General features: G+C 37.4%; 3 protein-coding genes across 4 annotated transcripts in view; all 3 read right to left on the bottom strand.

The window, feature by feature from the left end:
- Positions 1-3,247: 3,247 nt before the first annotated feature.
- ZIM (GATA-type zinc finger protein with TIFY domain-containing protein) lies at positions 3,248-11,947 on the bottom strand. The gene is made up of 7 exons (XM_059605325.2): positions 11,363-11,947; positions 10,911-10,991; positions 10,688-10,824; positions 6,614-6,721; positions 6,165-6,270; positions 3,804-3,863; positions 3,248-3,660 (listed from the first exon to the last, which is right to left on the bottom strand). Exons 1-7 carry the CDS (start codon positions 11,669-11,671, stop codon positions 3,547-3,549), a joined length of 915 nt encoding a protein of 304 aa, XP_059461308.1. The 5' UTR covers positions 11,672-11,947; the 3' UTR covers positions 3,248-3,546.
- Positions 11,948-13,481: 1,534 nt separating this feature from the next.
- On the bottom strand, positions 13,482-15,224 carry LOC132190035 (UDP-Glycosyltransferase superfamily protein). Its single transcript, XM_059604912.2, has one exon. It carries the CDS (start codon positions 15,035-15,037, stop codon positions 13,622-13,624), a length of 1,416 nt encoding a protein of 471 aa, XP_059460895.1. The 5' UTR covers positions 15,038-15,224; the 3' UTR covers positions 13,482-13,621.
- A 3,715-nt stretch (positions 15,225-18,939) lies between these two features.
- Positions 18,940-25,485, bottom strand: part of LOC132190283 (binding protein) — a 42,969-nt gene continuing 36,423 nt past the window's right edge. Inside the window, exons 37-42 of one of the 2 annotated variants that reach the window (XM_059605225.2) lie at positions 22,364-22,489; positions 21,890-22,255; positions 21,550-21,781; positions 19,989-20,762; positions 19,624-19,670; positions 18,940-19,509 (exon numbers count right to left, since the gene is read on the bottom strand). In XM_059605225.2, coding sequence (XP_059461208.2) covers positions 20,062-20,762; positions 21,550-21,781; positions 21,890-22,255; positions 22,364-22,489 — 1,425 coding nt within the window. In that variant the 3' untranslated portion in view covers positions 18,940-19,509; positions 19,624-19,670; positions 19,989-20,061. The remainder of the gene's footprint in view (positions 19,510-19,623; positions 19,671-19,988; positions 20,763-21,549; positions 21,782-21,889; positions 22,256-22,363; positions 22,490-25,485) is intronic. The other variant, XM_059605223.2, reaches the window with a different exon arrangement.

The following is a 25,485-nucleotide window of genomic DNA, read 5'->3' as shown; positions in this document are numbered from 1 at the left end:
GAAAAAGGAGGCGACGGCGTGCCGAGTGTTTCTAATTCTATATAAAATACTTAGGGGGAATGTTTGTGTGTTGCGCGCGTGTACAATGTTACGTTACTGTGTTGGTTTTTGACCGTTTGCTTTTTTGGTGGTGGGGCCAACGAGCGTGATGGTTCACATGGGTGTGGAGCCCACTGGAATTGTGGGCTTCGAAATGTGATCTGACGGCTGGTGGTAAGGACTGCAGGCGTGGGCGATGACTACTATTGTGGATATTGGGATTTTTTTATTTTTTTTTAAGTGTTTGATATTCCCCCCACGAATACATAAAAGATTCTAAGGTTCTGACTTCTGCGCGGAGGAAGTATCGTTTTCTCAAGTGTTTACGAACGAAAATGGTAATTAAATCGAAAAATATTTTATTGTTGATTATAAATTTTTAAATAATTCTGTAAAATATATATATTTTTTAAATCCTAAACCATTTTTCAAGTTTAAATTTTTCTTTTTTACACTCATTCTATCCCACAATTAATTATCTGATATTGTCGGAGTTCGCCGTAACCTAATGTTAGTCGCCACTGAAGTTCTCCAAAATTCTCTGTTGACCGCCGCCACTGATGGTTGCCAGAATTCATCAACAATGCGCGTTGAAGGTTGCCAAAAGTCGCCGACTATTTTTCACCACAGCTAAAAAATATTCTTAAAGAAATCATTTTTCGTTAAAAATGTGTTTTGACGGAAACATTTTATGACGAAACAAATTGAGCTTGAGTTACAATTATCCAAATATAGTTTTATCGGTGAATATATAGTTAAATTTAATCTTTTTTTATGTGTTTTTTATTTTTTAAAATGGTAATATTTGTTAAATATTTTGAAAACTCAATTTTGTGTTTTCAAACAAACAAAACTTGAACCTATTTATTTAGAAAAAACAATATATATATATATATATATATGCTTATTTTTTAAAATGAATAGTCTAACTTCTTATTTATAAAATAAAAAAATAAAATTTTGAAAAATATAAAGCAGGTCACCTAACCATTTTAAAGGAGAAGGGTAGACCATATGGCTACCCTCTGTAAAGGAAGATGGTGTTCGCACAATCACCTTTGACTTTATGGGGTGGTCACACAACCACCTCAAACCTGTTGGAGTAGCCACACCGTCACTTGTGTCTTGTTAGAGTTGGTCATGTGGCCACCTCTATATTTTATTTAGAGAAAAAAAAAATGTGCTTATTTTTAAAAACATAGAATTTAACTTCTTATATATATATATATAAACAAAACAAAAATTAAGATTTTTAAAAATATAAAGGAGGTCACATAACCACCGTAAAGAATGAGAATAGCCGACTATATGGCCACCCTCAATGGAGGAGAGAAGGCAACCTCACAGCCACCTCTACCCTAGTGGGGTGGTCACACAACCACTTGTATCTTGTTGGAATTGGTCGTGCAGCTACCTCTATAAACTTTTATTTATTTATTAATATCGATGTATTATGAGATATCAATATTAATAAATAAATTCAAATTAAAAAGAAAAGTTGGTCATATATCAATATCGATGTATTATGAGATATTGACCATATTTAAAGTAAAAAAGACAATTGATAGTTTTTTCTTTATTATTATTTACAGTAGGACTAACAGATGGTTTGAATGGGCTTTTGCAAGGTCCAAAAAGGCTTTTTTAGTAAACAGTACACCAACAATGAAAAAAAAAAAAAAAAAATTATTATTACCTTTAGACTTTAGTTGGATTGTATAGTTTTAACTTTAAGAATGTATAACTATTACATTATCACTATTATTTATTTAAAAACTCATTGTAAAATTGCAGGAGTACACGAAATAAAGAAGAAATGGAAAGGGCACTATCTATCCATTGCTTTAATGGGAATGAGGTTTTGAATCTTCCGAGGAAATAAAAAGACTTTAGTGATATGATGTCAAGTGATCATGAGTGGAGGCCTTTTCACCTTTACTATTGAGGGCGGATTTTTCGTCTTTTATTGAGAGTGAGAGAGAGAGGCGGCATTTTTAGCCAATGAGCAATTCCGCATCCTACACTTGTTTCTCGTATGCCTCTTAATTTAAAAATTAAAAATTAAAAATTATTGATTGTTAAGTCACACCAGTTTAATAAAATGATGTAAGATGTGAGTGCAATACTCTTTCCCAAATCAAAGGATTACCTAAAGAATTCATATTATCAATTGGTATAGCACTTGGGAGTCTTGGTTAGTGGGTTTGCTTAATAAAATGATAAAACTAATTTCGAGTATTTTACAAAGTGTTTAAGTATTTTTATTTGTTTGTTAAAATTTACATTTTCAAAAGAAAAAAGGTTACCAAACAAAGTCAATAGTATTTTCCTGATCTTGATTATTCTAAAAAATAAAAATAAAAAGGAAAGAAGGGGAAGAAAGGGTGCCTTTGTAGTCAAATCATGCGCCATTTGTCACGCCAAAGGTGGGATTACCCTATTATGCCATTTAGGTTTGTTATCACTCTGGATAAAGATACACTCGAATAGAATTTTGCTGATCTAGATTATTTTAAAATCATATCGATTTGTTGGGACTGAGAGAGGGTCCTCCATAGACTCACCTATCCATCCGGATAAGTGTTTGAACAGGCTTGAAAACCCAAAAAAGTCCATCAACATGTCATCATTATCAACCCACAGAAAAATTTGGCAGTTGAGAGACCACTTGTCAAAGCATAGGTTGGTGGGGGCCGACCTAGTGTTTTTCCCGGATCACCAGCCGACCAAATCTGTGACCACCTTTACGTGAAGGAAGGATTGGGTTAATATTTTCTTTAAAAGTTTCCTTTTTAGTTGGGAGCATTATTTAAATACATGGAGTAGGTGGCAGGCGTTGTAGTCCAAAAAACCAAATCAGTCAAGAAAGCAAATGATGCCAACAAAGTCAACATATAGTTTATAATATAAGCACTTCGTTCGCTGAGGGGTTCCAAGGTTACCTGTGGAAAAAGTAGTCAAAGTGCCCCAAGTTGATTGGGAAGACGAACAGGCCTTCATATTATATAAACCAGTTAAAAATCAACTGGAATTTGTCATCATAAAATGCTCCATAAATTGTTCAAACTCAAAGAAATTATGACTTGAACTTTAGAGATGACAAGGACCAATTCATATGTAGATTTTCATTATTATTATTATTATTATTATTAATATGCTAACACTAGAATGTTTCATAGTAAAAAGAGTTTAGAAGAAGAAAAGAAAATTTCACCAAACTGTGCTATGGAGCGGGGCTATTAGCATTATAAGTATATGGTGTTCAAAATTACCAGTAAAGATAATTGAGGCTTTATGATGATACATCAAAAGGTGGAAGCATTAGAGATAATCCTTGCATAGTACCAGCGATATAAAAGGAGACAACCTATTGTATTGATAGATGACGGCACTATTATCTGTACATTGGATGGACAAGACAAATAAAATTACTAGAAAACCTACTTGAATGATGCCAGCCAGCGGCAACAGATCGATATGGCCTCTTTTGTTAAGATAACTCCCAACTCAGTGCTCAGCCATTAAAGCTGACTTATTATCACCATTAGAGAAAGTAACAAGATTGTTGTTTGTGTTTGTATGAATTCCAGTTCCACAGTCCGAATGAGCTTCACCTTCACCCTAGTTAAGGATAAAAATGCCAAAAAAAAAAAAAAAAAAAAAAAAACAAAGGATGCAGCATTAAATTTGCAGGACAATGGAAGAATAATGTAAACAGAAGAATATCTAGAGCCTGATACTTATACTCTCCATGAAAAGCATACCTGCTCAGCCACAGTGAGCGAATGATCCTGGGCTTTCTTGGAAAGATCCCTCAAAGTCCCCTGTAGAGTTCAATTGAAAAAAAATGTAAGACAATATTGGAAGCAGTAAAAAAGATGCATATGCATGAAGGCAAGCAGATTTACAAGTAATGATCGCAAAGCATGTTTAGTGTTTTGGGACGTCATCTTAAGGATGAGCCGATTGGAGGATAGAATAATCAAGGGAAGAATATTAAACAAGAGTAGCCAGAAATCTGATAATCATAAACTATGCCACTAAAAATCTCAGATATTACAATAACTTGGCATTTGGTTCATCGAATCTAACATTTCCCACAGCATCCACATTCTCAGAAATGATGTGATGCCTGAAAATCAGGATTCCCGCGTTTGAAAATAATTAGGAATCTAATGAGATTCCTAGGAATATGAGATTCCTAGGAATATGAGATTCCCACATTCTGTTTACTCCTAAACATCCAATAGAAATTATTTATTTTTTCCAAAATATCCTTATGCACGTTTTGTCCATACAATTTGCACGTTTTACAAACAGCAAAAAGAAACATGTGTAGACTGTGAATTCCGCCTTATTACTCGCAATATAGAGAGAGAAATGGAACATATCAACAACAAGAAGTGCTTATGTATGGTAGAGCCCATCGAAAATCAATTCACCCACCTAAAGATCAAAGTCTTCTATCAAAATAATCATTTCAGGTTTGACATCTAACTATTACAAAATAGAATGATTCTCTCACAGAAAAACTGAAAAAACAAAACAAAAGAGTGATACTTTTGCTTCAAATTATGCGTACATGTATTGGTCACTTGAAAGTTGTGTGAGGAGATAAAAGGGTAAACAAATAAAAAAAAAACAAATTATGTGGGCGTTCTTGTCATTTAACAGAAAGTAAACAATCTCAAGGCCAAGGGGTAGGAATCCACATTCCCATGGGTATCTAAATTCCCTCTATTAAATTCTTAACGTCATTAATAGCAGTTTACTAACTTAGACTAAATTTAATGTGCCTTTTTAAATGTTTATAGACACTTGACACTATTTTAAATGAGTTGGAGGATATTTCCTTTAAACTAGTTTGGAAGAAATTTTTGTCCTATTTTTTTTTTTATAAGTAAAAGTATTATAAAACAAGAGCGCAGAGGGGCGCAACCCATATACACGGGAAGTATAAAAAGAGAGCACCTAGGAAGGAGAGAAATGAAAGAGGAAGTCAGAAAAACTAATTACTAAACGAGCTAATCAAGCGGCCGTCCAAGAGTAAAGAGTAAAGAAGAAAAAATGAGTCAACTCCTCTATAGTCCTAGTAGAATTCTCAAAACATCTAGCATTTCTTTCGATCCATATACACCACATAAGACATAGAGGAACCATCTTCCAAACTACCGCGCTTCGAGCACGACCTCCCGACCACCTGCAATAAAATAAATCCCTCACTTTGCAAGGCATAACCCAAAGCAACCCAAACCGACTAAAGATAGTGTGCCAAAGAGTTCTTGCGGTTTCCTATACTCATTCAATGATCCATTATCAGTTCTTGCAAATATCACCTAGATGAACGAGTGGAGAAGAACTAATCTATGATATAGAGACCAGGAATGCCCTTGTAAAGGAAACAAAGTGGACAATAATTTGAAGGAAAAAAATGGAGACGAATACAATGAAGTCGGAGACGCCATTGCCACAAGTCAGTGACAGTGGCATGGTGCTCTCTTGAGAGAATATTTCAGGTGGTGTTCTGATGGTCGAGCGAATACAGATTTGGGATCTGTATCAACTTAAGCTGATGTGTTTTTTGTCTGAAGTTGATTTGGTGTCCCATGGCTTATTGCTTTGGTGTTGGGGGGGGGGGGGGGGGGGGGGGGGGTGGTGTTGGGTGGGACTCATGTTTCTAATTTGGGTGTGCTCATAGGGGAAAGAGTTCAAAAATTTCTGACAAGAACTAACTTTCAGAAAAGATATGGGAAAAAAAAAATGAAAATTTCCAAATACAAATTGCAACTAGTAGTCATTCTTAAACTTCTTGCTACTTGCTTGATTGAACTCAATGATTCGATACTCCACATATCTATCAAGCTAGAATCTAAATCTCATAAAACAAGAGCAGCAAATGAATCAATAGCATGCGCTTAAGAAGGATACATCATACATGAATTATGTTTACATGGAAACTATGTAAGATGTGGTATATGTATCATTGTATCGAAGCCAGGATAAACAATGTTTTTCAGACAGCAGAAATCAAGCTTCTTTAAGTATTAAAAATGTAAATTTTCATCTCTACCAAAAAAAAAATCAAAGATAATAAAGTAATCAAATCATTCAAAATAAATACTAACCCTGTTTGCCCAAAAAAGTCCACAGGCATTGCAAAGAGACCTTGGACCAGATGGACCCCGCCGCATCATTGGGGTAGACTTTGAACTTACACCACAATGTGTACATCTAGACAAGCATACAAAAAATAGTAAAAGATGTAACAATAATTTTTTGATAAGTAGAAGATTTAGCAATTTTAAGATGTATAAACACATTAGAAATCTGATATAATAAAAATATAACACATTTCAGGAAAAAACATAAAATGAGAATATAAATTAAGTACAAAAGGGGAAGAAATCAAAACCAATTGCGTCTTGGAGGATATTTTTTTTTTTAGTAAGTAATATAATCTCATTGAAAAAACGCAGAATGACGCAATCTTAGTAGACGGGAAGTATAGAAGAGAATCCCCTAATCAGTAAAAAAATAGAACAGTCTTGGAGGAAGTAATAATGATTAAACTTACGAGGCTTCTGGCGGGCTATCATCTTGCCCCGACTCCTGGACAGAACCCCAGTTATAATCTCCTTCAGACTTTTTGGAAGAAGTAAATTGACCCTTATTACGCTGCATCCTGGAGAAGTAAAACATATAGGTATCAGAAACACAAGAATAGCTAGTAACATAGGGTAAGTCACAATAAGAATAACCAACCAAAAAAATTGATAAGTAAATAACCGACAAAAAAAATATAGCAAAATCATCACTTAATGGTAGACACTGGTAAAACAAAACAAAACAAATTTATTTCAGTTCCTATCATATTCTTTTTTAATAAGATTTGCTGCCACCAGCACTGGGAAAGGAAGAAGTAATGTATATCTGACTTGCATAGACAGGATCAAAGTAAAACCAGCCTGTCAAAAAATACATACAAAATTTTAGTAAGTCATTTTTAAGAATAATTTCCTTTTGATAAGTTAAATCATTTGTACGAATGATGCCATAGACAGCTTACTGAGGAAGACCAATCATCTCAATAGACCGAAACTTGACTTACAGGGCCCATACCAACCACAAAACTTTACAGCCTAACTAAAAAGCATTTGTGGTGGTCTTTTTTTTTTTTTTTTTTAATATATATATATATAATTGGCCCCAAGGGAAGAGAAAGGGGAGATTTGTGGTGGTTGTTTAGGTTCTTTTTGTGCTTTCAAACTTGCCACTGTAATCCATCATTTCTCTATAATATTACATTTCTAAGGGTCTGAGTCACAAGACAGTAATGTCCACTGTAGTACGAATACTATTCACAAAACTGTAAAATTCAAGTTTTATTGTGGTTTAAACAATGGCTCTTGAGCCAAACAGCACTTCCAACCCCATCATAAAAATGGAGTGGCAGGTGAGGTCATATACCTAGAAAGTAGAAACTAAGAACCCAGTTGCATTAGTATGCCTAAGTGAAATGTGGAATGGAAGCACACGGCTTACACAACTAAGTAGAAAGCTAGAATTTTTTTTTTTTGATAAGTAATGTTGTATATATCAAAAAGCGTAAAGGCGCCCCAAAGTACACAGGAAAACCAACACAAGCCCACAAAAGGCACCCAAACAATAAGCCTAAATACCCACAGAAACCTTAATCTCGCAATACCAACCCCTGTAACCCCAACTAATCCCTAAATACAAGGCATTCCTACACTTGCAAAGCTGTCCTGCCTTTGCCCCGACTAGAGCCACTTCCTACACTCGCAAATCTAGCTTAGAAAGCTAGATTTGAAGTCCAAAAACTATAATAGATTGAATGCAAGTTACTCCTTTCACTTAGTGAGCAATGGTACATAGTTGTCAAAAAAAAAAAATTACTTAGTGGGCAATGGTACATGACAAACTATCCTAAATATGCCTAAGCTCTCAACCACTTTATTTATTTATTTTTGATAAGCAATAAGTATATTATCAAAACGCACAGAGGGACGCAACCCATGTATACAAGAGGTATATAGGGAAACCCCTATTGATTAGAAAAAGATTTACAGAACTCTACGAAATCAGAAAAGGTGGACTCATTCGAGTTCGACCAAGTCCCGCTCCAAGAGAACAAAGTATGTAACGCCAACTTCCTCAACTCATTCATGCTGCTCTCATTATCCTCAAAGCTGTGTACACTCCGTTCTCGCCATAAACACCACATCACGCATAGTGGGACGAGCCTCCACATACGCAAAGCATGCCTATTACCCAATTGAACCCTCCAACTTTCCAAGATATCACTCACCTTTCAGCATAGCCCAACTCACTCCAAAGAGTTGAAAGAATACATTCCATACCTCATTTGCAACCTCACAATGTAGGAGTAGATGGTCAATGGACTCTCCACAATATTTACACATATAACACCACTCCATTACCATAACATTTCTCTTTCGTAAGTTGTCCAAGGTGAGGATTTTTCCTACCGTTGTTGTCCACACAAAGAAAGCCACTCTTGGGGGAGCCTTTACCTTCCAAATACTCTTCCACGGAGCAAACGCCTGTGCCGGTGTAGAGAGAGTCTGATAATAGGATTTCACTTCAAATGTATTTCTTTTTGACGGAAGCCAACAAATTTTATCCTCACCTCCACATCTGAGTTTTTGGGAGTACAACAATGCAAAAAAGTGTGTTACCTCCTCCAATTCCCAATCATGCACAGGTCGAAAAAACTGGACATTCCAATGAAGAATATCATTCGTTCTCTCCATGTACTCCTTCACCCACGCATCCTTATTAAATGCAATATTGAACAAAACGGGATACACGAGTTTCAGAGGGCGTTCCCCACACCACACATCATGCCAAAAAAGTACTTTTGTACCATCTCCAATATCATATCGCACATGATGCGCAAAGCCTTCCCATCCCCTTCGAATACATTTCCACACTCCCACTCCATACGTTCCCCCCACCTCCTTGGAGCACCAATCACCCGTATGATTGTCATATTTAATATGCACTAATTTCCTCCATAATGCCTCCCGTTCTATCGCATACCTCCACAGCCATTTACCCATCAAAGCTTGATTAAATTGAATCAAGCTTCGCACCCCTAACCCCCCAAACTTCATTGGCGTACACACATGTGACCATTTCACCAAATGATACTTAAATGCATAGCTCTCAACCACTTTATAATACATATATGATGTTAGATAAACATGTAATAGCACAGCACTTGCCCAATCATGACCATCCCCACCTTTTATCCCAAAAATGTAAATCTTATTTGCTTTCCATACCTTGTATTTGGATTATGCCTTATAGAAAAGAAAAATAAGGAAAGACATGAGAAGATTGTGTTAGTTTATAACCCCAAGGGGTTGGCTCAAGTGGTAAGAGCCTTGGTCCTTGTGGTAGTCCATGAGGTCTAAGGTTCGAATCCCCTTGGGTGCAAACAATTCCTAGGGGCTAGCCCGAAGTATTACCTGATCCGTGTGGAGGGGGTGCTTGACATGGGTTCAAAGTTTGCCTAACATGGATGGGTACACAAAGTGGCCTTGCCTTGGGAGGGGTTCCTCATTATCAAAAAAAAATAGTGTCCGTTTCCCTTGGAAAAGTGTTTGGAGGACTAAGGTTTTGTTGAGGGTGGCCTTTTTGTGTGATCAGCGGCCCTAGGAAAGATCTTTACCATGGACAATCTCCGGAAGTGGCGCATCATTGCGATTGATAAGTGTTGTATGTGCAAAAGAGATGGGGATTTGGGTGGCTTATATTTTATCTAACTTTAGTACTTGTCAATCAATAAAATGCTTATATTATGTGGTTGCCAGAATTAGTCAAGTATCTTTGTGCCAAATTAGATGTCTCTACTTCTGAGTTCTATTTCATTCTTCTTTGTGCTATCAATTGTTGGTTCCTACATATCATCCAAATTGCTAAAATGTAGATTAGTTGGCATATCCTTCTTTCTAATGCCATATGTGCCTCACCACCACATCTTCAGGCCTTGTAAGTTCAAGGAGGATATTTGGTCACCCAGGGAATGCATATAATTAATAAAGGTGGTTTCAAGTTGATGAATTATTATAATCATTTAAGCTCCAATAAATATAAATTTCCAAAACAAAATATAGATTTGTCTAATATAAACAAAACAATCACAGTAAATTTCAAGTGCTAGGGTGATATTACCCAAAAAAAAAAAAAAAAGAGAGAGAGAAAAGATAGAACGACCTAACAAATATATGAAAAGTTGGCATCCACCTAAAAAGTTCGTGTCTGCCTATATCAAATAGCATCCATAGAAGGCTTAGGCATCAATTCAAATTAAATAGCCATTTACAAGAAAAGCATGAACTTTGTAATTTGAGCTCAATGAGTAATGAGTTAATAAGACAAGGTTTCAATGAACTGTATGTTGATGAAACTATAAGCACATCATATCCAATTGCTAAAAGGAAGGCATGACAACCACAAACCATAGCTGGTTTCCAAATGTCAGTACAGATTTGGCAAGCAAAAGTTACCTACATATCAACCTATTGGTTATTTTTCTTTTTAGAATGATGCATTTTTAATTCATACGGCTCAAAAAACCACACAAAAAAATTCACCAAACCTGAGCGCCACCTCTTGACGGACACTATATCTAACTTTCTTATCGAAGCATCGCTCTTTTCTCTTCTGGCGGAACCTATTTAACGAGGCCGCTCTGTGCGGTTGACTACATGGTACAGGATAGTCCATCGCACCGCCCTACAGAAATGTAATCAATTACAAAAAAGCACCCGATAATATTCTCAAATACATATGTCCAAAACATTCATGGTTTGAGGAAGTACCCTCTGGTTCTGAGGTAACATATCTCCTTGTGGACCCGAAGATAATTCACAGCCCCCCAACAGTAGTAACACCGCTTGAACCTTAAAATGCAAACCCAGAACACAGTTTTACAGTCAAAATCTTCAAAATTTATAGATGCCGAACCCCAATTCTCAGTTTGGTTGCCGAGAATTTGTCTCCGAGAGACACAAAAGTGAAACTTTGATTGATTTTTAGGTTGCATGTTGCTGAAATTGAAATCCTATTAAGCTCAATTGAGTATTGATTTTGGTTCTCATGCCCCAAATAGAAGAAATCCAAACTATTAAAGTTCAGTTTCTTTCATCTTCCCACATTTTCTCGGCATCCAAACAGCACATAAAAAGAAACACTAAGACACCCTAAACCAGACAATTCACCAAGAAAAGAAAAGAAAAGAAAAGAAAAAAAAAAAAGCAGAGAAAAATCGCACCTTGTCAGGGGTAACAGAGTCGAACACATAGACTTGGCCTCGAAACGAGAGCGTGAGCTGGCTGGTGCCGTCGTGACGCTGAATCGCTATCTCCGCCGCTCCGCCACCACCAGCTTGACCGTACACGGCGTCAGAGGCGACGTCCTCGACGACTTCAACGACTGCGCCGGCAGTGTCGTCGAGGGAGTGGGCTTCGTAGCGAATGTGGGAGTTGTCGATCGACTCGGCGCCGGCGCCGGAGACGTCGTCTTCGTCGGCGGCCGCGGCGATCTGGTTGGGCATGTTCAGGGGCTGGGCGTGTCCGTACATTGGGGTTTGCGGAATCCAAGCGAGTGCGGATGGGGCATTAGATATGCCAATGAACGCTGTGGGAAAACCCTAACCCTAGGAACGAAAGAGTGTGAAAGAGATTTTTCAGTGAAAAAAAAAGAGAGAATTGGGAATAAATGCCTCTATAGGAAAGAGGCCGATTATTTGTTTGTGATTGTATTTTGTATTTGTGTTTGTGTTCGTGTTTGTGTGGATGCGTGAGAGAAAAGGGAAGGAGTGATGTGTGGGAGTTTTTGAGAGAGAGAGAGAGAGAGAGCAGAGAGTGAAGGACAGCTCAGGACAGGACGGTATAGAAGAAAGAAGAATGACCCTGAATAGTGCTGGTATTTACGACGTATGCCATACCCCTTCGGAATTTTGTGGCCGACTTTTTTTTTCTCTTGTTCTTTTTTCGTGCAATATTCCCAGTTTGAAACTAATCCATAAATAAATTGAATTAAGATTTTTAATTTTAAGAAGCATGAGTTCTTTTATGTGTGTGAGAGAGAATAGTTGGCAAAAAGCTTTTTTTTTTTTTTTTTTTTTAATGTTATAAATTATATTTTTATCTCATAAATGTGTTATAATACTACGTGACGGTTAATTGCACAATTTTAATTTGCTCTTTAGATTTTTAAATTCAGCTTTTAACTCTTTTAAGTTTTTTCATATTTTTCATTTTACTCATTTCGTCAAAAACAGTAAAATATTGCTTGCGTGGCATTAACCCTGCTAATGTGGCATAAGTAGTTTTGTTATTTCAATTAAAAGAACTACTTTTTCATTTTACTAAAAAATAAATAAAACTTGATAAATAGATTAAAAAAGAAAAAAAAAAAAAGATGGGTGGTTGTGCAAGCCATATCCATTTGTTATTTGAAATGAAGATGATACATTTAGTTATTTTTATGGGGGTAATTTTGTCATTTTACTTTTTTTTGTGGACAAAAATGCCCCATAAAAGTAACTAAATGATTCCCCTCCATTTTATTTGAAGCAAAGAGAATACTTCTCATTGTTTAGGTTGGTAACATGAGCCACCCTTATTTAGGTCGGCTTTGTGAGCCACCCCTTTGTTTGAGCTAGCTAGTCGCCCCACCTTGTAGTGGGAGAGCCATTCGCCATCCCTCCTCCTCCCTTTTTGTGTAGACTTTAATTTTTTTAGCAAAGTTAGTAAAAAAATTTTTTTTTTCAATAATGTGGCAAATTTGCTTACCCGACATTTACCATGTTGATACCATCTAAGTAGTTTTAAACGATTTTTGATAGAAAGGGGGAAATGAAAAACACAAAAAAACTTAAAATTCATTTTTTTACAACCATTTTATTATAAGATATATGATTGAGGTTCAATTGAGCCTCATATAAGACTAAACTTTTGTGGATATATGTTTTGATTTTTGTCTCTTTTTAAAAATTTTAATTTTGAATATGACACAACTTTTATGTGGCTTTGTACCATGTAAATAAAAGTTGGGTCTTAGATGTCGCTCAGTTAAACTCCTATCATATCTCTTATTAGAATATGGTGTAAAACCCTTTTTTTTTACAACATTCAATAAAAACTTGACACATAAAATAAAAACACAAAATACAATAAAGATAAAAATACAGAATCTTTAATTCAAATCAATTTTATTGATTTTTCCATTCATTATAACCCAACGCCACCACCAAACCCCTCACCCACTGGAGCCACCCTCAAGCCCTTAGCACCAAAATCTCAAAAACCAATTAAGACGGTAGCTATGATAGTTTTATTGGTAGATTTGTCGATGAGTATTTTGTCAACAAGATATTTTGTCAAAATAATGAAAATTATTTGGTATAGAGTTATATTACTTTTTGGTATTTTAAGTTTAGGTATTTACTTCCTATTGAAATGTACAAAATACCAAATTAATATCGCAACGTGATTGAAGTTATTTTAGAACTAAAATTGTGTGATTACTAGAGGAGTAAATTTATATTTTTCGTGGTAGAGAATCTATTCTCTAGAAGGAAATGTATAAACCCATCAACAAGACGATCATTCGTATCCATATCCCCAAACAACCCTTTCATTTCCTTAGTGGTGCCCCTCAATGACTCACCCGAGTCGTCGACCATTGCAATCTTCACCGACTCAGCAATTGAGTCACGAGTGAACGATCCATCTCGCTCATTCCTGGCAATCTCCACCCCGAGTTTCTTCCCGTGCAACAACCTGGCGTTGATTCCCTGATCATTCAAAAACGGTAAAAGAATCAAAACTCGGCCAAAACCGAGCGCCTCTATGACTGAGTTCCAACCACAATGAGTCAGAAATCCTCCAATCGAGTTGTGACTCAGTATCTTCGCCTGTGGGGCCCACCCAACGTGAACGATTCCACGACCCTTCACCCGATCCTCGAACCCAGTTGGAAACTCGGTTTGAGTTGACACGGACGGATCCCTCAGCACCCAAAAGAATGGTAACTGGGACTGTTCCAACCCAAGAGCCAACTCGTTGACTTCTTGTTGAGTCAGAGTCACCTCGGTCCCGAGTGCGACATAAACCACCGAGTTAACTCTCTGTTTGTCCAACCACTGTTTCATATAAACCCATTTCCCATCCTTCTCTTCCTCTCCATCTCTCAATTCCGGAGGTAAAAACCCAACCGGAAGAACCGGTATCGGGTAAAGCTCCACCAGCAAATTCAACCAGTCCGGTTCGAACTCTGCGCTGGTTCTAATAGCCACAACATCACTCTCCGCGATCACAGTCCCGAACCGGACCGTATCGGGCGTCCCCGATTCGTTCGCGCTCAAGCTCTCTACGTTCTTCGCTATCTCATGAAGCCGATACACGACGTTGGAGTGGAACGGTACCCACTTTGGAACCATCGTGAAATCCTCAGCCGTCGATCTTGAACCTCCATCGATCAACGCCTCCGGTGGGCCTAGAAAGGACATAAAGGCGGCGTGGAAGAGGCTGAAGAAGGCGCGTGAGACACCGTTCCGAGCCGCGAGCTCAGGAAGCCAGTGAGAGGCATAGTCGTAAATAATCCAATCCGGTCTGGAGGCTTCGAGGAAGGCGGCCACTTGTGAATAAAGCAAATCGAATGCCCTTTTCAGCAAATTTTGCTTGTTGAAAGGTACGTCGGAGGAGGACTCGGCGTGGTCCGGTAAGCCGTCGACGTGGGGTAAGGGAAGGGAAACGAGGTTGAAAAGAGGGGAAAGGTGCGAGGGTATTTTGGGAAGTCTGCCAATGTTTCTTGGGGTGGAGATGAAGGAAACCCTGTGACCCTTTTGGGCTAAGCGGTTGGAGAGTTGCATGAAGGGTATGAGATGGCCCATGGCTAACCACGGGAAAACGGCCACATGCAAAGCGTCAGCGTTTTCCATTGAAAACAAGCGGGAGGATAGGGAGTGAGTTTTTCTACGCTCTCGCAGCTGAGGCTTTGCAGAGGGAGAACACCAGAGAAGGCATAGTTATATATTATTATGGTCAACAATGGCAGCTGGCTTTCACATTATTATATTACAAAGAGAAAGGAAGATTTGGATCGTTCGTTCCCGATATATATATATATATCTCTTTCTCTCTGTCTCTCTCTCTCTCTCTATATATATATATATCTATCTCGATAAGGTACGGTTGAGCTTTGGTGACTGAATGGGAGTTGGGCTTTTCTTTGAGCCTGGAGGCCTGAAAAGGAGTCTTATTTGGAGGCAACGATGAGCCCATATTGCTTTCCCAACTGATCAATGCAGTCCATTGACAGCCCAAGAACCAACCAGACAATAGTAATGAAAATGCAGACATCACAAATTGTTTGAGAAAACATGGATAATAATACTATTGTTGGTTGCATAACAACAATAATGTCAATAAAGCCCCACGCATGTCACGTGAGACATGAATCACATGATATGCATTCGGGGGGATCGCGTTGCATGGGGGTTACAAATCTAATTATTAAGTTCTGTAATTAAATAAATTAGGTTCTTCTTGATAAAACATATAGTTTGTGAACATTTAATTGCCATACGAAGTATTGCAACTTATTATAGGAAAATAATATTATAGACTAATGTTTAAAATAAGGAGATTGCAATAATATGCAATTAATATTATTGCAACCACAAATGGCATCCATGATTTTCATGAACTCAACGTGGCATCGTGCATGCTTGCTTTGAAAATTATACTACTTGGGAAAAATCTAGTTTTGAAACGTCTGTTCTCACCGGCTCCTTGAATGTGAGTAATATATTTTGGTTAATTTATCTTCTTCTTTTTCTCTTTTTTGGCCTCCATTTTCATATAGAACACTCATCCAGATTAATAAATAAACAAATAAATGCAATATAGAACTAGACCAGGAATTAAATGTACTGAGTTTCAACATCACTAAGCAATCAATAGTTTGAAATTACTCATAAGGTAAGTAAATAAAAGAATTATCAAAGGAGAAGAGAGAAGAAGATTTTCTATTAATGGGATCTCAGTAAAGATCACATCATTAAATGTATTGAGTTTCAACATCCCTAAACAACCAATAGTTTGCAATTAATTAGTAATTAATTAGGTAATTAAGTTAATTACAATAGTTGCCAATCACCACGCCCATGACGATATAAATAGGATAACATGCTCTTCATTCTTCACCAACTTTTTATTACATAAACACTTCAGTTACCACCATGATAATATCTATCATGCCCAGAGAAATCAAATGTTTCAGTTTATTGCTTATCATTCTCTTTATATTGCTTGGCTACAAAATAGAAGCCCGATCAATTAATGTCTTAAACTCGGATGATCACAAGTTTAGGCTCCAATACCCTGGCCCTAGTGGTGGTGCGGGACACTGGGGTCCTCCTCCTAGTGAGGAACACAAATTCAAGCTCCAAGGCTCCGACCCTAGTCCTAGTGGTGGTGCGGCACGCTTGAGTCCTCCTCTTAGTCAAGGACAAAAACTCAAGCTCCAAGGCTCTGACCCTAGTCTTGATGGTGGTGCGGGCCATGCGGCACACTTAGGCTCTAGTCCTGGAAGTGATGTGGCACACCCAAGCCCTCATTCTAGTGAGAGACACAAATTCAAGCTCCAAGACTAATCCTAGTCTTGATGCTGTTGTGGCACACTTAGGCTCTAGTCCTAGTGGTGGTGTGGCACACCCGAGCCCTCTTAGTGAGGGACACAAATTCAAGCTACAAGACTCCAACCCTAGTCCTAGTGGCAGTACGACATACATGAGCCCTCCTCCTAGTGAGGGACACAAATTCAAGCCCTAATCCTGGTGGTGGTGCGACACGCCCCAAGCCCTCCTTCAAGTGAGGACAAATTTAGGCTCAAAGATTTAAGTCCTAGTGCTCGTGGTGTGAAAGTGGATCGATCGCTACCATTTCTCAATTTCTTTGTCATGTTTTGCGGTAGGATGTGACGCATTCACTAGACTTTTGAAATTCAAAAAAATAATTTAATTCCTAAGTTTTCACATAATTTTAATTTAGCTTACGAGCTTCCAATTTCAATAATTATTAGGTTTAGTCAAATTTCAAATGTTTCAGTTCATCAATATGTCACCCAATTAATTGATGGTGCTTGAGTTCTTTGCGTTCTATTTTTATACGTGATTGCAACTACGGCACTCAAATATTTTATTAAAAAAAATTATTTATACATAAATTTTTATTTAAGGTGAATTTGTAATTTAAGATGTCACATGACTTGAGTATAACACGTACCAACTGTATCTTTTACATAACAAATTTATCATACATTAAAATTCATCTTGAATAATTTTTTTTTTTTTTTAAAAAAAAAAACAGTTCGTCGAAGTAGCAATCACCGGAGTCTATACTCAAATTTGGGATACACTCAACAATACCATTTCGAAGAAAATGCAAGTAATTTGAATTTTATATATATATATATATATATATATATATATATATATATATATATATATATCATCCTACTGAATCATTTATTTTTATTTTTATCAAAGGGATGCAAACATTTATAGAAATCATCATTCAAAAGGAATGTAGAGAGCTTGAGTGCAAACAAATTGGGAATGCCCTATATAGGTTAGTTTGTAATTATGATGTGATGTGACTATTAGAATCAGTGCAAAGTTCAAACTGAAATGGTTAAATTTGTTTGTGTAGCTTCCCTGAAAACCGGTTCTTCCAGTTGGGTTTTTACCATTGAAGTTGTTACATCGGGCGGACCCCAAAAGAGAAAGATAGTTAGTTCTCGAGTCATGCCTTTTCGACTCACTATAGTTTTTTTTTTTTTCCCCCTAAGTAAGAACAAAGGGAGAAGGGAAAGGGGGACATATAACAACATCAAATACAAAAAAAGGGTGAACAACGCAACAAACACTGAAAGAAACCAACCAGTACAGTGCAAGTAGATCCTAGAACTACTAGGAATGGACCAAAAATTTGGTTCAGTCCATATGGAAAAATGGCTCGCAAACTAAAAGATCATCCTCCCTCTTTCCAAGTGTTCAAAAAAGAAAAAAAGGGAAAATTTTCTAGATAAAACAAAACAATTTTGCACCACAATCACTTCGATTTTGTTCGTGCAAGACAACAAATGTGTTACGACATCACTGTAGTTTATAGTCAAATACTCAAATTTGTCGTTTTCCTAGGCCATTCCACTGAAGTTGTAAGAAAATCACATGAGAATCTAGGGATGTTCAAAATACCTGCAAGACCGACCTGACTGAACTCGACCCATGTGTGGCCAGTTTTCCAACGGGTTCGGTTTGGGGGTCGGTGAGATTTTGATAGTTAAAAGACTTTTTTCAGTCCAGAGGTCAGTTTTCCAACCCTGAACCAACCTGAAGAATCTATCGCTATGCTGATTCCAGCCTATAGCTGAAAGATGTAGTGAACTTCCGTTAATGAGCAGTAGCGCAAGCATCCATTACTTAAAAAAAAAAAAAAAAACCTTGAAAAATTATAAAATCCAACAAACTCTCAAAGAATCCACAAGAGAGATTAACAATGCAAGTCTGTAAATATGAGATGATGAGACAATCAAGTAATTCGTTGGTCAAACTAAATAAGCACTATTAGTACCTGCATAAGTCACTACGACAATTCATAGAGGGAACTACCAAAGAACAATTTCTGACGATCCATATAGCTAAGATGTTAGAGCATGTATCAGGCAATTAAGATTCATACAAGAGACAGGTACAACAGAAAAAAATAATTGAAATTTGGACACTCTCGGCTGTAAAGACAAAGCTAATGAAACCTTAACCAACCTCGACGAAAAATGTGGGGGAAAAATTCCATTTACTTTTCTAGAAGGCATTGAAGCCAATCTATACACCTTTTGTTTTGTTTAGGACAAGTCATTAGAGCCCATCTATACAAAGTTGTGGTGGGTAAACACTTACTATTTTGAAAAGGAAAGAGAGAAAATGCTGCTATTTGCTAATACACTATTTCCGTTCTGACCTATCAATTTAATTTAATGTTCATGTATGTGTAAACACCCGATTCCTACTGACCTTTTTCTAGGACGGAGAAGAACGGATGAATGAATGTGTAGAAGGCATCATTACCCCATCTCATGGTTTCAGAAAAAGTTCACCTTGGAACTTAAGTGAATCCTGTATATGCCATAGTGTGAAGCAAAAGTTGAATATACTTCCAAACTGTTCCAGTAATGCTGATGGAATTGTGCGCATCCTTTCCTTTTTTTTGGATGAATATTGTGCATTCTTTCATTGTCTTCACACCAAACAATTCTCAAAGACCTGCCCAATTGGAAAAAGTTTGACGGTCTCAGACCTCAACATTTTGTGGACATGGCTCAACATTCTATGATATTTAGCAGTCTCTCCTGTTAGAGAAGGAAAAAAAAAAATTAAAAAAAGAAAAAGAGAGAGAGAGAGAGAGAGAAAAAAAAAAAGAAGGATTCTATAAGGAATTTAACAAATCAAGACATCATGGTTACCTATTCAAAATGGAAGCGGAAAGCAACATAACATATGTAATCTTTTCCTACAGCCATCATGCGAACTTCATTCAATATAGGAAAGAAATGAATCTAACAGATAGCTTAGGACATGTTTAGGGTAAAATGGCTCACAATCACAATTTTCATAACGTATATCAGGGATAGCAAAGGAGAAACAAATGTGCAAGTAATATAATTGAGCGTACAACTATCTGCCCTTATCTTAGAAAAGAGAAAAAGTTCGATATATATGAAAATTGTGACTGTGAGATATAATTTGAAAAAGATAAAATTTATTAGAAGCTTGATGATTGTAGTAACTTATCTTAGAAAAGAGAAAAAGGTTAATGACCACAGTTTACCTGGCACTAACATCGATCATAGATTAGCCCGAGTCATTAACATTCCCCGACATCTGTCCTTTTAACTGTTGATCTATCCCGTAACAGAAGCTTTGGATTTCACATTTCGAGGAAGGTTAGCTTTGCGAAGTTGAGGATTTTCAATAGAATACACAAGAAGGTTTCCATCTTTGGTCCCAGCTAAGAAGCATTCTTCGGGGGTAACTGTTAGAGATGTTATTATCTTTCCAACTCCATTATACCTTTTTATAATCTCCAGTGAGTTCATAGAGCGTACAACTATCTGCCCTTGATCACCTGCACAAACCAGAAACTCACCACAACCACTCATTTCCACACAATTGAGCCGTCCATTGGATTCAGATGCAGCCAGATGCTTTCCATTAATTGAATAAAGGTGCAAACTGAGATCATCATCCGCATAAAACACTATCCGCCCATGCCGAGAGGCAACGAGCTTTGACAATGCACTTCCAGATGGATGACGTAGAGATCTTATATATCTTCCCTCCCTAAGGGTATGGAAAACACAAGTTCCATCTTTCGAACCACTGATAACTATATCAAGCTCAACACTTACATATAAGCATGTAATAATATCATCATGCCCACAAAGAATATGGAAGGGAGTTTCAACGACGACATAGTCTTTACGGGGCAGTTCTGTATGTGAATTACGCACTCTCTTTTCTGGGGTTCTACCACGGAAAACTTCCCACACCATGACTGTCGTGTCATAACTTCCAGTTGCAAGGATGCTTCCATCAGATGTCACTGCAATATTGTAATTCATCTTCAATGGGTAAGAAGCACTTCTACAGTAAATAACAAACTGTATATAGGATGAACACAAGATCATTAATTTCAATGCAGGTCCACATCACTCCCACAAGCTCGTAGTCCTGCATCTCCAGTTTCACCAACCATTATGCTATAAGAGATTGTGCTTCTCATTCCACTCATGATTCATATTTTTCTATTTTATAATTACAGCACATCAGGCACATTGGCATGCTTCGTAATATAAGATTAAGCGATATCCTCTTCCCCCCTGGCTTTAATATAGACTTTTTTTTGACAGGAGGAGAGGTTGCTGACATGCATACATATAAAGCAAATACAGTGGCAACAGCAAATGATCACCCCAATGAGGACACTACAGTTAAATATTTGTATACAACTCATTACTACAAGTTCTTGACCTTTCAAAAGATCCAATAGGATGAACCTTACGCTTTTCAGCTGAGATGGAAGTAATCTGATGTTTGGGAAGTCCGTGATTAAGTTACTTCATAAAGAGAGAATATTTTATTTGAAGATGGTGGGCCAGATGCAAAACAAATAACATTGACATTCTACTACGGACAACCATATGTTGACACAATTGTACTACTGTGCTAATAAAGTTCTGGTCTTTCTAGAGGTAGCGGCTGCACTATCTAAACACTACCCAGGTCAAGCCAGAAAGACACAATGCTACATGCATAGACATACACTTCATTTTTTTTACAACAATTGTAGTTATGGGTAAATTAAACTATCTTCAACTTATGAAAGATACCTGCAACACAGCTGACCACGTCCTTATGCTGCCGGATGCTCTGCACCATCCTGCCATCATTTAAGGATATAACCTGAAAGCTGTTTTCCCAATTGCCACTTGAGATCAGAAAGTTCTCTGACGGTGTCTGCATTGTAGCAAAGCACTGTGCTCCTATTTCAAAATTTTCAGCCAAAGAACTCCCGATATTACGAGGAGAAAGAATATCAGAACCAACTCCAAAAAAAGGATCCTGCAAAAATTTGACAGGTAGTTATAATACAAATGCATAAAACCATAAAGGTGAGTTTATACATTATGAGAGCACACCAGAGATCTCAATAAATAATTGAAACCCAACCTGGGATCCAGAAAAGGTAAAATTTCCACCAGCTTGTAGTTGGGTCGTCAACCACATCTTAACTGACAAGCTGAGCCCCTGGTTCACAAGTACAATGTTCGAGTCCAATATGCCAACATAAAGTAAAGAAGATGGTGGATGACTACTAACAATGGAACTCAAATTAATAGAACCAGGTGCAAAGTACAAAGGATGAGCAATTGGAATGGGTGGCCCTCTTCTAGGATGTTTTTTACGGAAAATCTGGATTGGTGTCTGGCCAAAATTTGCAACTTGGTCTTCAATTGCTGCTCTTTGAAAATCATCGTCCATGTTGTCCAGATCAACGGCACCTTCATAAGTCAGGTAGTAAAAGATATTTGCTGCCTGCAATTTAATGTTATTGTACAGAAAGTAAATTAGGAAAGATGCACATCAACCAACTCATAATTTGCATGGATGGAAAAAACACCAATTTCAATTATCTGGTAGTACCTCCACCGCCGGTTTTCCCCTCTGCTTGTAACCAAACACCAAATCTATCCAGTGGTGGAGATTTGAGCTAACATATTCACTTTCAAGGGCCTCTCGATTTCTATTTATAAATTCTTCGGGTGAGCCCTGTCCAAATGATATGGAAATAAGTTTTCATTTTGGGAGGCAAACTAGAATTAGACATCGAAAGCCACAAATGGATTCAATTGACAGGGTATATAATCTCGTTATAAATAGAAGTATAATAAGCGATTTGCTTAAAATTTAAAACCCCGCTTAATGAGTACTTATCTCAACTCGCAAGTTAAGGCAAAAAGGAATGAAGAATATAAAACAATAAATCTCAGTAAAGACAATTATCGTAGCCATAGTTTTGAAGTCATCTTATGTGTGTGGAGCAGAGCTCTTTCTATCCTGCAGCTTCAATTATAGGGTTATGCAATTCAATATCTCTTCAAATATTGAGATAAGTCACAAGTGCCATTGGATTTAAGCCATCCGACAAAGGTTGGTGCGTCTCGAACACCTGGGTCTCAGTCAGAGCTAGACGAAGAGAGGGTTATGCGACTTACCTCCACCAGCTTCCACCTTCTCTTCCCCACTAGAATATTAAATTTATTGTTCTTTCAAATTAAAATATTAAATATTCATCTACCTACAATAAGTTGCCAAAAGTCACTTTCTAATATCTAAATAGGCATACATAGGTCTGTTCAGGATCAAATATTTCCTTTTTGTCTTTTGGCTGGCTATCTATTTATCACAATCAACATTTATTTTCTAAATCCCATAGTACATTTATGTTTCAACACGTCAAAAGCCAGATCAAATATTTTGTCTTCTATCTCCTTCACAGGAGAGTTGATGCAATAAGACATGTTTGTTACATGATTATTATCAAGTTTGGAATAATAGGATATCCAATTCTTGAATTTGTAACAAATTTTACCAAGTTCATTTCGGAATTACAGAGAGCAAGTATGGATTTGTCAGACATAGTTTTGCTCCAACATTAAGAGCCTTGGACCCAACATCTAAGGAAGGACTCACTACATTAGAAGGTTGCAATCAGTTAGATAAGCATATTCAAACACAAATAAAACTAAAGATATAATATTAGGGTAAATAAAAAAACTAGGGATATAATATTTAGGCTAAATTGTGCTTCTCTACCCTAAACCATAGGATCATTTGTGATGGCGCCCCCTAAAGTTTAAATTTGAATAATCAACATCTAACCATATGATTAGTTTCACTGTTCTCCAACTATTAAAATTTACTATCATATTTAACCTTAACTTCCACATGTTTATCATATGATCACAAAAAGCATGCACATTTATGTGATAATTTGACTGGCAAGAGAATTTTAAATTTTGTAACGGAAATTGGAGAAACTTTAATGATAGAAGAACATTAGAAATGATCTCATAATTTGGAGAGTAGATTTCCCAAGTTTAAGGTTTAGAAGAGGCATTGCAACTGGCCTTATAGTTTAGGGTGGGAAAATACCCCTTAAAATCAACTACACAAATTGCTTTCATCATAAGGGCCATTTTCTCCATATCATAATTGTCCCCCAATAAGATTGGAGAGCTATCATGTGCAGCTTGTCAGTAAGTTCAGAAAATGACATGTGGAGTCCTAAAAATACTAAGATCATATCATACTCTCAAAATGCTTTTATTGGGGGTCGCCAAATCCTAGATTCTGTTCTTATTGCAAATGAAAGTGTGGATAGTCGCATGAAGTCAGGGGTACCAGGTGTTCTTTGCAAATTAGACTTGGAGAAGGCCTATGACCATGTGAATTGGGACTTTGTGTTGTATTTGCTGCATAGGTGTGGTTTTGGCGAGAGGTGGAGGGCGTGGATAAAGTGGTGTATTACGTTGGTAAGATTTTCCATTCTTGTGAATCGCTCTCCGGAAAGCTTCTTCAATAGCTCGAGAGGAATTCGGCAAGGGGACCCTTTTTCTCCGTTACTTTTTGTGCTTGTTATGGAGGCTTTGAGTAAGATGGTGAATGCGACGGTAGACCAAGGCTTTTTGAATGGTTTTTCGGTGGGAAATAGGGTGTTATCGGAGTTAGTGGTCTCTCACTCTTTATTTGCGGATGACACTTTGATCTTTTGTGAAGCTTCCATCGAGCAAATCCGGTATGTGCGTCTCATTCTCTTATGTTTTGAAGCTATTTCGGGTTTGAGAGTGAATCTTGGAAAATCTAAAATTGTGGCTATTGGTGAGGTGGAGAACATAGGGGTTTTAGCTAATATCTTTGGGTGTAGTGTTGCCGATTTGCCAATGAAGTATTTGGATCTCCCTCTTGGGGCGGAGTATAAGGATAAGGTTATGTGGAATGAGGTGATCGAAAAAATGGAGCGTCAGATGGCAAGTTGGAAGAGAATGTATCTCTCTAAAGGAGGTCGCTTAACTCTCATTAAGAGTACGCTTTCTAATCTTCCGACTTACTTTTTGTCTCTGTTTCTGATTGCTATGAGTGTAGCAAAAAGAATTGAGAAAGTTCAAAGAGATTTCTTATGGGGAGGGATGGGAGACGAGCCTAAGTTACATCTTGTAAATTGGAATCAAGTCTGTCGTCCCCTTTGGTACGATGGGCTTGGTATTTGTAAGTTGCAACAGTTTAATCAAGCTCTCCTGGGTAAATGGCTTTGGAGATATGCGAATGGGAGCGAGGCTCTGTGGTATAAGGTTATCAAAGCTAAATATGAAGATTTGGAGGGTGGATGGTGCACAAAGGAGGTTTCGGGTTCCCATGGTGTGGGCTTATGGAAGCACATTCGTCAAGGTTGGAAATTATTCGCCAAAGGTATTTGTTATGAGGTGGGGGTGGGTTCGAAAGTTCGCTTTTGGCATGATATTTGGTGTGGGGACTCCTCTTTGAAGCATGTTTTCCTGTCTTTATTCAGCATAGCCAGACATAAAGAAGCTTGGGTGAAGGATAACTTTATTTGGAGGAATGGGGTTGTCGAGTGGAATGTCATTTTTGTGCGGTCAATTCAGGATTGGGAGATGGATTTGATTTCTTCTTTCTTTGACCGGTTGTACTCGTGCAAGATATCCATAGGTTCTATGGATCGTATTCGATGGTCTTCGTCTAAGAAA

This window comes from Corylus avellana, chromosome 9 (genome assembly GCF_965113065.1).
Source record: "Corylus avellana chromosome 9, dhCorAvel1.hap1.2, whole genome shotgun sequence".
NCBI lineage: Eukaryota > Viridiplantae > Streptophyta > Magnoliopsida > Fagales > Betulaceae > Corylus > Corylus avellana.
This window is presented reverse-complemented; position numbering and strand designations above follow the sequence as displayed.

Excerpts from the sequence above, each read along its gene's own strand:
- ZIM (XM_059605325.2), bottom strand. The coding sequence starts at position 11,671 with ATGTACGGACACGCCCAGCCCCTGAACATGCCCAACCAGATCGCCGCG. Across the intron at positions 6,271-6,613 it reads GATAGCCCGCCAGAAGCCTC|ATGTACACATTGTGGTGTAA; the intron begins GTAAGTTTAATC and ends ATGCTTGTCTAG. Across the intron at positions 3,661-3,803 it reads CGCTCACTGTGGCTGAGCAG|GGTGAAGGTGAAGCTCATTC; the intron begins GTATGCTTTTCA and ends ATCCTTAACTAG.
- LOC132190035 (XM_059604912.2), bottom strand. The coding sequence starts at position 15,037 with ATGGAAAACGCTGACGCTTTGCATGTGGCCGTTTTCCCGTGGTTAGCC.